The sequence below is a fragment of the Macaca fascicularis genome, chromosome 5 (assembly GCF_037993035.2).
Source record: "Macaca fascicularis isolate 582-1 chromosome 5, T2T-MFA8v1.1".
Classification (NCBI taxonomy): domain Eukaryota; kingdom Metazoa; phylum Chordata; class Mammalia; order Primates; family Cercopithecidae; genus Macaca; species Macaca fascicularis.
This window is the reverse complement of record NC_088379.1, coordinates 145,803,269-145,821,123: the sequence shown is the minus strand read 5'-3', so window position 1 is coordinate 145,821,123 and position 17,855 is coordinate 145,803,269. Positions and strand designations below refer to the sequence as shown.

The 17,855-nt window shown below is 41.5% G+C and overlaps 1 protein-coding gene across 1 annotated transcript in view; it reads left to right on the top strand.

Annotated features, from left to right (window-relative positions):
• TBC1D9 (TBC1 domain family member 9) overlaps positions 1–17,855 on the top strand; it is a 137,450-nt gene that overhangs the window by 71,887 nt on the left and 47,708 nt on the right. The window contains exons 4-9 of the mRNA XM_005555968.4: positions 5,517–5,745; positions 6,152–6,413; positions 8,255–8,462; positions 15,456–15,662; positions 16,577–16,747; positions 17,303–17,453. Of these exons, the coding sequence (XP_005556025.1) occupies positions 5,517–5,745; positions 6,152–6,413; positions 8,255–8,462; positions 15,456–15,662; positions 16,577–16,747; positions 17,303–17,453 (1,228 nt within the window). The remainder of the gene's footprint in view (positions 1–5,516; positions 5,746–6,151; positions 6,414–8,254; positions 8,463–15,455; positions 15,663–16,576; positions 16,748–17,302; positions 17,454–17,855) is intronic.

Sequence of the window (17,855 nt, the reverse complement as noted above, 5' to 3'; positions counted from 1 at the left end):
TTTATTGAGACAGAGTTTCACTCTCGTTGCCCAGGCTAGAGTGCAGTGGTGCGATCTCTGCTCACTGCAACCTCTGCCTCCTGGGTTCAAGCGATTCCCCTGCCTCAGGAGATCAAGACTGCAGTGAGCCATGATTGCATCACTCACTCCAGCAACAGAGTGAGACTCTGTCTCAAAAAAAGAAAAAAAGAGCTGTAGGAAGAAACTAAAGTTTAGAAGTGACAATAGCCAGGAGAAATAAGTAAAACAAACAAGGACCAATTATGTCAAACAGGCATTTTCCTTTTTGTTTGTATTATACCAAAAATGTCAGATTTAATTCCCCTAAAACCAATTATGAGGAGTGATTTGCTATTAATGCAGTTATGTGTGAAAGAATGTCATTCATGTGCAAATGAATGGTTTAAGCTTTCACATATTGTCCAATAATCAAGGGAACCAACAAAGTTATTTGTTTTAAGACCTAATTAACTTTTATAAATTATAAATGTGATAGTTAACTACAGATGCAACCTTAATCCAAACAACTTATGTAGCATTTTGTGTATTTCTAACCAGACCCCCTTTTTCTTAACTATTTGTTTTATTTTTTTTATTAGAGACAGAGCCTCACTACGTTGCCCAGGCTGGTCTTGAACTCCTAGGCTCAAGCAATCCACCCACCTCAGCTTCCCAAAGTGATGGAAGTACAGGCCTGAGCCACCATGCCTGGGCTCCCCACTTCTAATATGCATATTGTCATAATAGTAGTCTCATGTACATATAATTTTGTTCTCTTCTTTTTTTCTTGATCAGTATCTACAATATTGTTATATAATTTTTAGTTATTATTTCATAATTGACTTTACCATTTCTGTCTTTCTAGAAGTCACCTTAGCTTCTAGACTAGTGGATGGCAGGTACAAATAAAACTCCAGTTAATACTTTTGTTCAAACAGTATAACTTTACCCACAGGCTGTGTTTTTCCCCCTTTGGGATAGATTACAAAATTTGAATGAATGGGTTAAGTAGTTTAAGTATTTTTAATAGACCTTAGTAGATATTGTCAGTATATTAAAATCTCTGTGTGATTACACCGTTGCTTGCTTTCAGCATTTTGGTTGTTTAAATTGTTTTTCAAATATAATAGGTAGAAGTTAAGGCCTTAATGTTTTAGTTTTGTCTTTGGTTATTATGGGGTTGAATAGTTTTTCATGTTTGCTAAGTTAAATTTCTCCTCTCTGTAAATTACCTATCAATGTTCTTTTGCATATTTAAATTTGTATTGAATATCTGATATAATAGGATTTTCCAAAGTCATAAGAAGCTGTTGCCTAGAACTGGAATGACCTATTTTATATTATGTGAAACCTGTAGAAAGACCTGTAGAACCTGGGAAGGAGCTATTCTATCCTTTGTTCCATATTCTAGTCTACCTGGCTAAAAAATTATAACCAACTAAGAAAAGGTTCTACATTCTGGATTATTTTCTTTCTTAGAGTTGAGAAAGTTGGGATATTAGCCTTGTGGAGACTATTAGCCTCACTGTTGAAATGAGCTGGCAAGGCCTTGTCTGTTGATACTAGTATATTAGACCCTGGAGTGTTTCTGAGTGATGGTTCTTGGCTGTATTTACTCATATATAAAAGCATTTTCTCTTTAAAATTTCGATGAGTGGGCTGGGCGCGGTGGCTCTTGCCTGTAATCCTAGCATTTTTAGGAGGCCACGGTGGGCAGATCACCTGAGGTCAGGAGTTCGAGACCAGCCTGACCAACATGCAGAAACCCCATCTCTACTAAAAATACAAAAGAAATTAGCCAGGCGTGGTGGTGCATGCCCATAATCCTAGGTACTCGGAAGGCTGACGCAGGAGAATCGCTTGAACCCAGGAGGCGAGGAGGTGGAGGTTGCAGTGAGCTGAGATCAAGCTATTGCCCTCCAGCCTGGGCAACAAGGGCAAAACTCCATCTCAAAAAAAAAAAAAAAAAAAATTCAGTGAGCATTCTAGAAATGTGGTATTAATAGATCTTTAGATAGCATAGTTCTGCTCAAAATGTGTAGCTTTCATTTGGTTTGTTATGTGTCACTCATTCTCAAATTCTGCTCATTTTGACTTTAGATAAGAGTGCTACTGCAGCGACCCAGAAGAATAGCATGTTAGCCCTCTTGAGGGTTTGCAGGCTTACGCTGAGTTGTTAGCCTTTGATGATTCCTTGGAGGCCCAGCTGCTGCTTTCTGTTAGCGGGTTCTCATTCAGTTATTTTTATGTACTCATTCATTTATTTAATCTTTCATTCGTAGATGTTTTTTGATCCTTCTCTAAAGGCACTGACAACTTTGAAATGTCACATAGGCCATCGGTGTGTTTGCCAACTGCGAAGGGCATTTTTCATCCCTCTTCCCTTCTGAGTTGACTTCTCCTTCCCACCCACAGGTCCCATGCCCTCATGCTGCCTTCGGTTGTCTGAATTTCTTAAAGTAACACTACCGATGCCTGTTTGTCCCTAGAATAGTCAGGGTCCAAAATTGAGCTCCCTCCTGGCCTTCATTGAGCTTAATGTCTTTGTTCTCTTGGTGGAGTGATATCAATAGTAATTAGAGGAAAATATCCTTATTTTAGATATTTTTCCAGGGAAACACACTGCTACTTCTATTGCTATCCTTAATGCCCTCCAGTATGACCGAGGAACAGAAGTTAGCAACTTGGTACCTAATTTCTCAGGCATTGCTAACTCCAAAACAATTTTAGATTTAGAAATCTACGACGCTGGATTATACAATAAAGACTAAGATATGGCCCCTTAAGGTATCTTTTAATTTGGAAAAACAACATGGATTCATTTAATAATTTTGAACATCTTTTAGGTGCTAGATATTGGTGATTAAAATGATCAAGACACTCTTTTTATCTCTGGAATTCATATTTAGCGGTAGAAGGACACATAAACACGCTATTTTTCTGCCAGCATGTAAATTAAGACAGCATAGACGTGAGAATGCTTAGAACCCATTTGGAATTGGGCTGGTTTCACAAGGAAGGTGGTATTTATGCTGGACCTGGAAAGGTTGACTTGGGAAGGTTGAGAGCAGATTTTATGGGTTAAGATTCAGTGCAGACTTCTTTTCTCTTTCACTGAGAGCCTGTGGAAGATTTTAAGGTGGGAATGCTATAGTCAGATCTCTGTTTCAGAAAAGTGGCCATATGAAGTAAATTAGAGTGTGGAGAGTATTGTCAGGATGCCATTTGAGAAGCTATTATATAGTAATTCCTGGACTGTGTAGAGGGACTTTGGGATGGTTTTCTTAGAATAGGATGAAGACTTGTCTTGGGGCTGTGCTTGCATAATAAGCCCACCATTTGCTGTTACAGTTGTTGTTTACTAAGTAAACAACATGTTTGCTAAGTAAAATTTCTCCTTTCTGTAAATTACCCGTCAATGTTCTTTTGCATATTTAAATTTGTATTGAACATCTGATATAATAGGATTTTCCAAAGTCATAAGAAGCTGTTGCCTAGAACTGGAATGACTTATTTTATATTATGTGAAACCTGTAGAAAGACCTGTAGAACCTGGGAAGGAGCTATTCTATCCTTTTTTTTTTTTTTTTTTTGAGACGGAGTCTCGCTCTGTCACCCAGTCTGGAGTGCAGTGGCCGGATCTCAGCTCACTGCAAGCTCCGCCTCCTGGGTTCACGCCATTCTCCTGCCTCAGCCTCCCGAGTAGCTGGGACTACAGGCGCCGGCCACCTCACCCGGCTAGTTTTTTGTATTTTTTAGTAGAGACAGGGTTTCACCATGTTAGTCAGGATGGTCTCGATCTCCTGACCTCGTGATCCACCCGTCTCGGCCTCCCAAAGTGCTGGGATTACAGGCTTGAGCCACCGCGCCCGGCCTATTCTATCCTTTTAACTAAAATTGAGCAGTGACAGAGATTACAGAAGACTGAAGCCCTTTCTCCTGCCATCCACTCGGCAGCATCACAACTACTAGCAACAGGGTAAAAGGTCTGCAGTGGAAATAAGACTCAGGAAATGATTTCAATACATAATGCAGAGAGAAGCAACATCATGTGGGGGGAAAAGAATGATAGTTGAGAAAAGGCTCACAGGAGACTTTGGGACTTGGTAGGATTCATAAAACAGAACAGTCTGATTCCAGATTTTAGGCATGTAGAATGGGAGGACCACAGGCAGGAAGGTGGGAAAGTACAGAAATGACATGTTCAGGCCCCAAGGGTGCCTCAGGCTGGCGGGAGCACAGTTCCTAATGGGACATTTGGGTCAGATGTAGTACAATGAGAAAAAGTTGCAGCATTGGTTGGATCCAAAAATGTACATGGATTTAGGCTACTCTGGGCACATTGCCTGTGGGTTACTCTGCTTCACAAGGAGCAGCCAGTCTGCAATAAAAATTAAAATTAAAACATTAAAACAAACAAAGTGTAATGACCTAGATTTTCGGACTTTATACTGGTTGTGGTTGGAAACCGCTCAGGATTTTGGTGGTCAAATCCATTTTAGGAAGACAAATTTCTAGGGAGCATCAAGGATGCACTAGAAGCTTTAAGAGCCGAAAAGCAGGAATTCTAGGTATGAGGAGGCAATTGCAATTTTCTGTCCTTAGGCTACAGAGGGCTTAGTCATGTCAATGAGAATCTGAGAAGTTGGCCAAGGCTACACAGCTACAGAGTGATACAGTGGGAACACGAACCCAAGACTTACGTGCTCTAAAGATCATGCATTTTCAGTTCTACCTTGAGATCAGAGAAAATGAAGATGAGGCGGGAGGGATTTGAGGATTACAAAGTCAAAGGTGGATTTCAAGGGAATATTTTCTGTCAAGATATATGTAGAAGCCAATTTTCAGGGAATTACAGATGAACTAGGTAACAGTGAAATGGCTTCTCAAGTTATTATAATGATTGAATGGTAGATTAACCTGGTCACTTGCTAGGCAGATGTTTCATTTCCTGTGTAACTGTCCAAAAATCCTGTGTCTAATATAATTTTTGCTCTCATATCTACCCCTTTTCTGCTCAGATGATTACTTGTTTTTCCGTATAGGCTCCCCAGTGTTATTCATGGCCCTGAGACAGTGAGTGTGGAGCTGAGTGTCAGTTAGTGACGTGTTTGGTCTTTCTTTCCTCGCTTGCTCATTCATGATGAATTTTTATCGATCTTGGAGAAAGGCAGAAGTTGACTTTTGAGACAACTCTACCATAATAAGCTCAGTAAAAACACTAGGACTAGCAAAATCTTTGTATCTCTTCATTTGTAAAGTAAAACTATAGGCTTCATTCCTAGTAAACTTAACAAAATTAGCACCAATAAAAGTATAATAAAATCTATATTATGTGAAAATATTTTAGTACACAAATACTACTTGTTAATTGGCTTAGAATTTGGGGGTTGCCATTGAAGAGCATTCCTCATTTTTTTTTTTAATTCTAGCCTTAGAAATGTTTTCTTCTGGAATATGTACATCTCTAGTCGTATTAATACCCGTTGTGTGCTTTGTGTTTTGTCCCTTATTAGGGCATCATTGCAGAATACAACAAAATCAATGATGTAAAGGAAGATGATGACACGGAGAAGTTTAAAGAAGCCATTGTGAAATTTCACAGGCTGTTTGGGATGCCGGAGGAAGAGAAACTTGTCAACTATTACTCTTGCAGCTACTGGAAGGGGAAGGTCCCCCGTCAGGGCTGGATGTACCTCAGCATTAACCACCTTTGCTTTTATTCTTTTCTTATGGGAAGGGAAGGTAAGTCATCTCAAATTTCAGTAGGAAACTTTGGAAAGTCTACTGAGGTTTGCCCTGAACTCATAAACTGCATCAAAATATCAGAAATAAATCTATAGTTATAACTAAGTCAATACTAATTTTTTTTTACTACTTAAGTGAATTTAATTATTTTTCAGTTCAAAATGGTCACTAAGTAATAAAGATTCACTAAAGGTGTAATTAATTAAGTAGACCTGGATTAAATCTATAATTCTGACCTCAGAATTCACATGGCTCAGATTTACCTCTTAAACAAGCAAAACAAATATGGTATTATAAATTCAAAGGAGTTCAGTGGGATGGGGGAGTGGGGTTGTGAGACTGTAGTATCTTGAAAGGATTTTCAGGAATCAGATGTTGACCCAGGTTTGTTCCTTGTGCTCAGCAAAACTGGTCATCCGGTGGGTAGACATCACTCAACTCGAGAAGAATGCCACCCTGCTTCTGCCTGATGTGATCAAAGTGAGCACACGGTCCAGTGAGCATTTCTTCTCTGTATTCCTCAACATCAACGAGACCTTCAAGTTAATGGAGCAGCTCGCCAACATAGCCATGAGGCAACTCTTAGACAACGAGGGATTTGAACAAGATAGATCCCTGCCCAAACTCAAAAGGAAATCTCCTAAAAAAGTGTCTGCTCTAAAACGGTGTGTGATGGAGACCTTGAGTCTTCCAGACTTTAGAAATGAGAAACTCACCCATTCATTTATTCAGTGTAACCTTTTCTGATCAACTTCAAGGGTTCTGAACACTTTTCTGTGTATAGATACAAAACTAAAAAAGACTAGCTGAGGTGCTCCAGTTCAGAAAGTGAGACAGACATGACCTGCTCCAACACAAGGCAGCAGGCACTCTTCTGGTCCTATGAACAGAGTGCTGTGGGTGTACACATGGGGAGTGTTAGCCTCAGCCCAGGTGGGGAAGAGTGTGTAAGACAGGCCTCTCACTGGAGGGTGCTTTGAGCTGCGCTCTGAAGAGGTGATAGAAGTTACCTGTGCAGGTACATATCCATACCTGGATATTTCAGCCAGAGGGAAGATGATGATGGGGGAAGCACAAGGGAAAACACAGAGCGAAGTAACTTTGTCACATGGCTAGGAGGTGGCAGGGCATGGGATGAGGAGAGGCTGCAGAGAAGCCTCAAAGTCTGAATGTGACAGCAGAGCTAGAGAGAGGGTGATAGAAAGTTGATGCCCTGTGTGCCTGGAATTACCCTTCGTCAACACAGGGAATGAGAGAAGGAAGAGCATGTCCAAGGGATACTATAGGTCAGTTCTGATTATGTTGAATTGAGGTGCCTGTAGCTCATCTAATTGGAGATCAGTCCAGTAAGATATACGAAATTGGAAATCATTGATGTACATTTGGTAGTTGAAATCTGACCAGAGTTCTTTGTAATTAAGATGTCCTTGGTGATTTGAGACATGTTTCAAAAGAGCAGTGTAAGATAGATGCTGCTACTGCAGCGGATCAAATAAAAAAAGACAAGGAAGGGGAATTAGGCAAATACAGACTTCTTTTTCAAGAAATTCAGTGGTAAAGGAGGGGAGGATTGCTTTTTTTTTTTAGAATGAAAAAGATTGGACATAGAATCAAATGAAGGAGGCAGATGAGAAGAGTATTTTGGTGAGGGTAGGTGTGGGGACAGGAAGGGACATAGAGATAAAGCTGTAAGAAAATTGATAATTTAAAAAGTGATATTTTGTAGAGAAAGCATGGAAAGGATGTTTGTGTGTCCTGATATACTACCTCTTCCTTTGGAACAGAGAGGAAGTAACAGTAGGTGAGGATGGAGGTGATTTTGGAGACAGAAGGGAGGGAATTGGAGGGAGCTTCTGCATCATGGCCCTTTGCTCTATGAAGTCAGAAAGTAGACCATCAAGAGCCTGATGTCAGGTAGAAACTTGAGGGGAGAGGTTTAAATAACTGACTTGATAAGCAAGAACAAAGAACTCATTAGAGACAAGATACTAGTTAACAGAAGACCCAGCTAAGGTCAGAAGCCATAGTTGCCCAAGGTGAGTTGTTTCTGTGTCTTTTCATGCAGTTTTGTTACTGATCTGGGGTGAACAGTGAGGCCCGGTGGATTCATATGGCTGGTTTGCATTCTCATTAGGTCTTAAAAGATAAGGTCCCCCGACAAAGTGCTTGGATAAGAGGAAATGCAGTGACCTCTTTAGAATGTATTGCATTTCTTTAGAAAGAGGAGGAGTTTCCTGTTGAGGCTTATTTTTGCTATGATTGTTTAACATTTACAGACATTGATGGTAAGTGACTATGCAAGGGGCTGAAATATGGTAAGATAATTTTATGATGCTTTTGGGTCATTAGGTTGGGGTTAACTCCAGTATAAAGAAAGCTGAGAAGGTGGGGATGAGCCTAGCAAGATTGAGTAGGGGAATAATGGGCTGGGGGAACTTCCACTGCTGCATAATTTAGAAGGTATGGAAACATTTTTCTTATGTGAATAATAATTATTGCTTTCTAGTGATCTTGATGCCAGGGCAAAGAGTGAGAGATACCGTGCACTTTTCCGGCTTCCCAAAGATGAAAAATTAGATGGCCACACAGACTGCACCCTCTGGACTCCATTTAACAAAATGCACATTTTGGGGCAGATGTTTGTGTCCACAAATTACATCTGTTTTACCAGCAAGGAGGAGAACTTATGTAGCCTCATTATCCCTCTCCGTGAGGTAAGTATCTGATAAAAATTGATATTTTAAGTTTCATTTGTAATACTTTTCTGGGTGAACCAGGAGTAATTTTCCACCAACAATTGGTTGGCTTTTGAACACAGGAGAATGTTCGTGTGTCTTTGGTGGCAGCTGCACTCTTTATCATTTGTTGTCACTGCTGTGACTCTGGGACCTATGAGATCTCTTCTTCCAGAAGCAGCGTGGAGTTTTTTAATGTAGGTTTTGTTTTTATTTTATTTTATTAGAGACAGTCTCACTCTGTCACCCAGGCTGGAGAGCAGTGGCATGATCTCAGCTCACTGCAACCTCCACCCCCCAGGTTCAAGTGATTCTCCTGCCTCAGCCTCCTGAGTAGCTGGAATTGCAGGCGCCTGCCACCATGCCCAGCTAATTTTTGTATTTTTAGTAGAGACAGAGTTTCACCATGTTGGACAGGCTGGTCTCGAACCCCTGGCCTCAGGTGATCCACCCACCTTGCCCTCCCAAAGTGCTGGGATTACAAACATGAGCCACTGTGCCTGGCCTAAATGTAGGTTTTATTACAATTCAGACTTGATGAGGCCAGCAATCAGGGGGTGAGTGCTGTAGAAATAGCTTGTTTTATACACAGATCCCGAGAGGCAAGGGCATGCCACACTATGTGCTGGGCCACACGTGGAAGCACCATGGTCAGAGGAGGCAAGAGGGAAAGAAAATGTGGGCAAGATCCTTTATGGGATTTCAAGGGAAGAAATGGGCCACACCGAGTAAACAGGCTTAGGCTTGGATAGTTGGAACGATTTTGGTGGGCTCTGGGGCATAGGGGATGTCCCTAATTGTCCCTGGGTTACAAAGGGCAGGGAAATAGTAGTCTTGAGTGTGAGCATTCAGTAAAGGAAGTGGTTGAGGTGTGGGCTCCAGGTTGGTTGATTTGCTTTGAAAGCAATTTTCTAGAAATTGGCTAGCTCTGGGAAGGGTAATCCCTCCATGGTCAGCAAGGCTCCCAAGATATCAAAGCATCAAATATAGAAACTAGGAAACGTGTTTACTGTACCTGGCTCACAGTCTGAGAGCGCCCTGGTCTAAAGGAGACAGTCTAGGTTGTGAGTCCGAAAGCCATATGTTTGTTCGGCTCTGCTCCGCTGATTTCCTGTGTTAGAACCATCGTGCTGCTGCTCACAATGGTAGCTCCCTGAGTCCATCCCAGGTCTTCTGAATCTGTATCTCTGCAAGCTTTAATAAATTTACAGGCCAATTCTTATGCACAGTAAAGTCTAAGAAACATTATTATCGTTGTGGGGTGGAGGTGGGTTCCATCCTAACTCCAGGATGATAGCTTACTCTGGTACTTGTCTGGAAGCTTTGCCATGAGGCTTGCAGTTGACAAAGACCCCAGGTTAGGCTATCAGAGAAAGGACAATGCAGGGGCCAGCAGCCCTGCAGTTTCTAACCTGACCTCTTCCAACCTACCCTGGTCCTTTAGGGAAGCTAAGGTGGCTGGAAGCTTTGGATATTTGATCAGGATTGTCCCCTTGCTAACATCCCTTTAGCAAAGGATTCAGGTTTCTCTCTGCCTTCTTTTTCTTTTTCTTTTTTTTAATGAGGTGTAGTTTCTTCTTATTTTCTTGTTTTAAGAGTAATATGTCTTTATCCCAGAATTTGTAAAAGTACAGACAAATAAAAAGAAAAAAGTCCCCCCTAGTTCCACTATTCAGAGAAGACCACTGTTAACATTCTATTACACAGCTTTCTAGTTTTTTCTCTGCATTGCTGTGTATATGTCATTTACGTAATTTAGAGGTAAAACTTTATAGGGAATTTTTATTTTTACTTATTTCCTTTAACATTGAGTATATCTTAAAGTGTCCTTCAAATCATTAAATATTCTTCTATAGGCCAGATGTGATGGCTCATACCTGTAATCCCAGAACTTTGAGAAGCCGGGGCAGGAGGACTGCTTGAGGCCGGGAGTTCAAAGACCAGCCTAGGCAACATAGCAAGGTCCCATCTCTACAAAAAATTAAAACTTTTAAAAAAGTAGCTGGGGATGGTGTATGCCTGTAATCTCAGCTACTCATAGGACTAAGGCAGGAGGTTCATTTGAGCCTGGGAGTTGTCTAGTCTGTGTAATAGAGCAAGGCCCCCTATCTCTTAAAAAAATTACATTGTAGAAGAATATATATACATACAAATATTTATATATTTATATAAAAATATATATATATATTTAATCTTTTATTTTTTAGAGATAAGGTCTTGCTCTGTCACCCAGGCTGGAATGCAGTACTTGGATCATAGCTCACTGTGATCTCAAACTCCTGGGCTCAAGTGTTCCTCCCACTTCAGCCTCCCAAGTAGCTAGGACTATAGGCACACATCACCATCCCCAGCTACTACTGAATGAATACATAATTTATTCATTCAGTTACTTATGATTGGACCTTTTCATTGCTTCTAGTTTTCTCCCAAACATAGATATAATTTTCCTTAAGTTATAAATTGCAAACAGAAGTCAAACTGTGAATCAGAAAGAATGAAAAATGTTAGGCAACTGACAAATCTAGTTCTCCTTATCATAAGGTCAACTAACTGGAGTTATAACACATTTGAGGCCAAGATATGTTGTGGGTAAATTCTGACAGGAAAAATGTAACAGTTTTACATTTGACTGTGAAATGTATTTTGTAAGTTTTTCTACCAAATTTACCTTCTTTTTTTGTTTGTTTGAGATGGAGTCTCGCTCTGTCTCCCAGGCTGGAGTGCAAGCGCAATCTTGGCTCACTGCAAGCTCTGCCTCCAGGGTTCACGCCATTCTCCTGCCACAGCCTCCCAAGTAGCTGGGACTACAGGCACCTGCCACCACGCCCGGTTAATTTTTTGTATTTTTAGTAGAGACGGGGTTTTTCACCATGTTAGCCAGGATGGTCTCAATCTCCTGACCTTGTGATCCGCCCACCTTGGCCTCCCAAAGTGCTGGGACTACAGGCGTGAGCCACCGCGCCCGGCCCAAATTTACCTTCTTGGTAGTTTTTGCTATAGGATGTTACTAAACATAATTTTCTTCACCTAATTCTGAATGTAATTTTCTTCATCAAGTGCTACCCAAATGTAGTAAAGCAGCATTACCTGTACTGGCTAGGGAAACCAATTCTGGGATTAAGAATACCATGAATGTGCTATTTATGACCTGAATGAGTCATCACTCTAAGTTTATCCAAAGGGAAATGAGGAGCAGAAAGGGTCTGGAAGCCGCTATGAAGACATCTGCTGTCCTGCTGGTCCTTCTGGTCACCACCCCCAGGGTGTTGGAGCCAGCTTGCTCTGTTTACGTTTTAGTGTGATTTAGAATACACTGGTGAAATCTTGGAGGAATTGAGAGAATGGTGATTAATATTCTCACCCTCTCTTCTGCTTGCTAGTTTTCTCTAGTAGAGCAGAGATAATAATAAATATGACTATATTTCAGGGTAAATCAGAAGAGAGGCAATCTGCAGAGGTAGAATTTAGAAATCAAGCTTGTTGTGGTTGGAAGACGCAGCTTTAAAGAAGCACTCAGTGAGACAGCAGTGCCTTTTCTTTGAACTGATGACTCTGAGATGTATTAATGGTAGAGCCCCACCCCAACTAACGGAAGAAGCAAAAGACTTAATGTAATTTTTATTACCTTTAGGTAACAATAGTGTCAGAAGAGCAATGGGGGCATCTCCACCATCCACGTGGGGTCTGAGTGGAGAGTGCCCTCCACGTGAGCTGGGTACCTTTCAGAATCAAGTCAGGCTGCTTGACATCCCTGGGAACATTACATCCTACACGGAATGTCCACTTTTAGGATTGTGTAGACCGAGAATTGTTTCACTTAATTTTTTTAAATAAATCAGCTGAAATATTGACTGAAGGTTTTTGTTTTGTTTTGTTTTTTTGAGACAGTCTCGCTCTGTCGCCCAGGCTGGAGTGCAGTGGCGCAATCTCAGCTCACTGCAAGCTCCGCCTCCCGGGTTCACGCCATTCTCCTGCCTCAGCCTCCCGAGTGGCTGGGACTACAGGCACCTGCCACCACGCCTGGCTAATTTTTTTGTATTTTTAGTAGAGACGGGGTTTCACCATGTTAGCCAGGATGGTCTCAATCTTCTGACCTCATGATCCACCCGCCTCAGCCTCCCAAAATGCTGGGATTACAGGCATGAGCCACTGCGCCCCGCCAGCTGGAGGTTTTTAACATACATTCTACATACTGATTTTAGGTAGACCCAGTCAACAGATGCTAAGCATTTATCCAGGATCATGTTGCTATAGATTTTGAAGAAATTACTGAGCCAGCAAGAGAAGGAATTTTTTTTTTTTTTTTTTTTGATACAGGGTCTCACACAGTCATCCAAGCTGGAGTGCAGTGGCACAATCTTGGCTCACTGCAGCCTCCTCTTCCACCTCCTGGGATCAAACGATTCTCCTGCCTCAGCCAGCTGAGTAGCTGGAATTACGGGCATGTGCCACCACTCATGGCTAATTTTTGTATTTTTAGTAGAGACAGGATTTCATCATGTTGGCCAGGCTGGTCTTGAACTCCTCAGCTCAAGTGATCTGACCGCTTAGGCCTCCCAAAGTGCTGGGATTACAGGCGTGAGCCACGTGTCCGGCCTTTGTTTTCATTCAAAAATTACTCTCTGGTATTCCATATTAAACATCAAGACTTGATTTTTTTTTTTTTTTTTTTTTTTTTTTTTTTTTTTTTTTGAGACGGAGTCTGGCTCTGTCGCCCAGGCTGGAGTGCAGTGGCTGGATCTCAGCTCACTGCAAGCTCCGCCTCCCGGGTTTGCGCGATTCTCCTGCTGGGACTACTCCTCCCGAGTAGCTGGGACTACAGGCGCCCGCCACCTCGCCCGGCTAGTTTTTTGTATTTTTTTAGTAGAGACGGGGTTTCTCCGTGTTAGCCAGGATGGTCTCAATCTCCTGACCTCGTGATCCGCCCGTCTCGGCCTCCCAAAGTGCTGGGATTACAGGCTTGAGCCACCGCGCCCGGCCAAGACTTGATTAAGTTGCAGTCTTTTATGACTCAAATTGGTCATGAAAATATGTCTCATTATATTGTAGAACACTCGGATGTAACTGTTCTCCTTTCCTGGTGGCGGGGAGCTTTTATGATAGAGTTCTGCCAGAATTCATTTATCAGTGAGAAACATTTTGTAAGCCGTGTGAGCATTTATGTGTTTTATGTGGGAGCTTTGTTGTTGCTGTATACATGCTCCAGCTAGACGAAGGAATTTTTCACTTTGACTTTGTCAAGAATCACATAGCTATCTGCGTTTTAGACACATAATTTAACCTTTCATCTCCTTGGCATTTTCCATTTATCCCAGACACCTCATGACCAAAAGAGCTGGTAAAAATTTGATGTGAGAAGAGGGGCTTTTGTGGATTTTTAAAAAATGAGTATTCTTTAATACATGCCTTAAGTGTTATGGGAAAATTCTTTTCACGAAAAGGAGGTATTTACCTCTGTTATCTAGCATTTTTTTCATTAGAAAGAAAATCCTTATGTACAACTTCAGGTGTCTCAGAAGATTCCTTTAATATATATTTTAATATTCTATAATGTATAATATATAATGTATATTATATGTCATATATTAATATGTATATTTAATGTAGATATTAAGGGAATCTTGTATATACTCTAACATATATATTCTGAAAACAGAAGTCAGATGCTACACTTTTTCCCTCTATGGACCCCAAGCAGACCTGTTTTTTTAGGCATGCAAGAGTTTTTAGACAACTTCAACAGGTTACTTAGTCTTCAGTAGGGAAAACGTTTCTAAAGTTGTGCTTTGGAGGAAAAATATTTCACATGAAAATGCTGATGAACAGCTTAAAATTTAACCTGTCTAGACTGCTTGCAGGCAGAAATGAAGAAGGGGAAAAAAATCTTAGCTTTAAGTATATTGTCAGAGCTGCTGCAAGTAAACCATTTTTCTAGTGCTTGTCTTGAGATTTGTTTTCTAATGTGCTAAAGAGAAAAGTTTTAATGCATTTATCCCAGTTTCCAGTTGATGAAAATCCTATTATAAATCACCCATATATATGTCTTCAGTTTAGAGCCAAAACAGATGTCTTCCTTTCCTTTCATTTCCCCAATGTGGTAGGCACACACATGTGCACATGCGCACACACACGGTCTGGTAGTTCAGATAGGGTTGCAATTAAGCTGTTTACATTCTTTACATGTCTGTTCAGAACAGAACCTTTAAAACTTTGCAGTGGTCAAAGGTGAAGGATGAAAAGCCCTGGAGTCTAAATGAAACATTTGAAGGATTGGTGGTGTTTTGAAAACCATTCCAACATTAAGCTTGGCAAAAGGAACCAGTATCCTCGGTTGTTTTCTGTCTCTTATGGCTGATGAAGCAGCTAGGAGCCTTCTCTCTTATAGCTCCATGAAATTTTAATGAAAATCAAATAATTCCTTTATAGCAAGGTTTCTCAACCTGGGAGCTATTGACATTTTGGGACAGGCTTTCTCTGGGGTGGAGTGGGATGGCAGGGGCTGTCCTGCGTACCGTAGGATGGGGGTGGAGTGGGATGGCAGGGGCTGTCCTGCCTACCGTAGGATGGGGGTGGAGTGGGATGGCAGGGGCTGTCCTATGTACTGTAGGATGTTTAGCAGCATCCCTGGGACTCTACTACCAGATGCCAGTAGTTTCCCTCCACTTGTGACAACCCAGAATGCCTCCAGATGTTGTCAGATGTCTCCTGAGAGGAAAAGAGTCCCAGTTTTGAACCACTGATTTGGAAAAACCAGCAAGACAATTCCAGTTTCTACTATAAGCTCCAGTTTGATTGTTTTGAACTGTTTTATTTTACTGGAACAGAGTCAAAGAGTCTCAGTTTTGCCTCAGTAAAATATAGGTGGTTCCTACAGAACAATGAAAGTGCCACCTTCCTCCTTTAGTGCTGCTCATAGGCTGCTGTTGGGTAATTCTTGGAAAATAATGCTCTTTGTTTCCCACTTCTTTTCAGGTGACAATTGTAGAAAAGGCAGACAGCTCCAGTGTGCTCCCCAGTCCCTTATCCATCAGCACCCGAAACAGGATGACCTTCCTATTTGCCAACTTGAAAGATAGAGACTTTCTAGTGCAAAGGATCTCAGATTTCCTACAACAGACTACTTCCAAAATATATTCTGACAAGGAGTTTGCAGGAAGCTACAACAGTTCAGATGATGAGGTCTGTGGAAGACACCTGAAAGCATTTTTGGTTTATCCTCTTCCTGTGCCCAAGTGTGTTCACTTCCTTGCCCATTTTGTTTGATCTTCCAGCTTTGCGTCCGATGCCCAGAGTGATATCTCAGCAATATCTCATTTAAATCTCAAGGACTTTGTATTTGGGGTCATAGATTTGGAAAGAACCTTACAGAGCACCTGGAATAACACTTTTATTTTATCCTTGAAGAAATTCTTAAGTAATCTGTTCTAGTTACATAGCAAGTGACTTGGGTCCATATAGTGACATTGTTCAGAATGGTATAGAAGTCACTAAATAAAGTCTCAAACCTGAAGTACAAATCATTATGATGATTTTATTATGATAAAATATATATTGGGTCCCTGTGGAATTCTTCCCTGGACCAACATTCAGGAAAACTGGAGGCCTGAAAAGACAGGCGACTAGCTGAATGGTTAGAGGAAGTTACTGGCAGATAAAACATGTTTTGAAGGTGGTAAGCTCACACATAACATCCTTGTCTCTGTTCACCTGCCTCAAGCTTATATGGGCATTTTTGAGGCACCAGAAACTCAATGGGGTGATGAGGCAGCCATAGCTGCTGATTCAACCATGACATGCTTTGCATACATGCAAATCAGACAAACAAATGGGCAAGCACTTTGTTGCGAATATACATCTAAAACATGAAGATTCAGAAACCTGTTGTGAGCATTGAAGTGCTGCAACCCGGGACCCAGCCACCTGTCTAATCCCTGCCAGAATGATGGCTGGCTGCTTTTCTCCTATTTCTTCACATAACAAGAAACATTATGGGAAAAAATGATGGAGCTTTTGATAACCATACAGAAGACACTGAAGAAGTAGGTTATATTGCCCATGTCCTCCCAATGTCTTGTTCCTCTCTGTGTTGACAGGTGTACTCTCGACCCAGCAGCCTCGTCTCCTCCAGCCCCCAGAGAAGCACGAGCTCTGATGCTGATGGAGAGCGTCAGTTTAACCTAAATGGCAACAGCGTCCCCACAGCCACACAGACCCTGATGACCATGTATCGGCGGCGGTCTCCCGAGGAGTTCAACCCGAAATTGGTGGGTGCCTCTCACTTTTCCATGAAACTTTGTAGATTTGAACAATGCCACTAACACTATTTTTCACTATAAGTAAATTCACACATGCCTGTGTAAATGGAGATTTTCCTATTAAGCAGATTTTTGTCTAAATATAAGTTTCACAGTGGCTTCCTGGAAGGAGGTGAGTTACAGAGGGTACCGGTGACTTCTTTTGGTCTTGTTTGGTTTTTCACTCTTGCTTAAGTTAAACCAACAAATAAATACCTGATTTCTCAGCCCATATTAGAACATCATTAACTTACCTTCACTTGGGGGTGTAGACATAAAACCATAAATACAATCTCAGGTAAGTAGGATTCTGACTCTGGGCCCAAAAGCTTTGTGGCAGAGCTGCAGGCCATGATAGATGTGTAAAATTAGAGAACTCCAGAAAATCTGACTTCCTTTTTCTCATGAGTTCTTTCTGGAACTTGTCACTCCATTCAGCAGGGAACATGTTCTGACCTTCCATCACTCTTCTCTTACCATCCTCAGGGTACTTTGGATGTCGTAATGTTTCATTATCCCTTTCAGGCCAAAGAGTTTCTGAAAGAGCAAGCCTGGAAGATTCACTTTGCTGAGTATGGGCAAGGGATCTGCATGTACCGCACAGAGAAAACACGGGAGCTGGTGTTGAAGGGCATCCCGGAGAGTATGCGTGGGGAGCTCTGGCTGCTGCTGTCAGGTACGGCCGCTGGGCTGGGAGTGCTGGCGTCAGAGTCTGTGGGACTCCACGCCAGGGCCTCTCTGTGCCTTCAGTCATGCCTCAGGGGTTCTTTCAAATATGCATTCCCCAGTTGAAAGCTACGTCATGTTTCCTCACCAGAGTATTGAAGTCCCTCAATTATTGTTCCCTTTATAAAATTATAGGGCCCATAGGAAGCAGACCAAATGTTGAAGCCACCATCCTTCGAGTCTTTGTAAGTACTTCCGTTTCTTCAGTCAGGCTATTTAGGAATAAAGGAGAACCTGAAGTAAAAGAGCAGAATACTTTGTGACTTGGATAGTTCTTTTTTCCTTTCCCAGCTACGTCAACTTCATTGAGAATGTTTAAGTGTGACACATCCTCAGAGCAGTCATCAAGTGG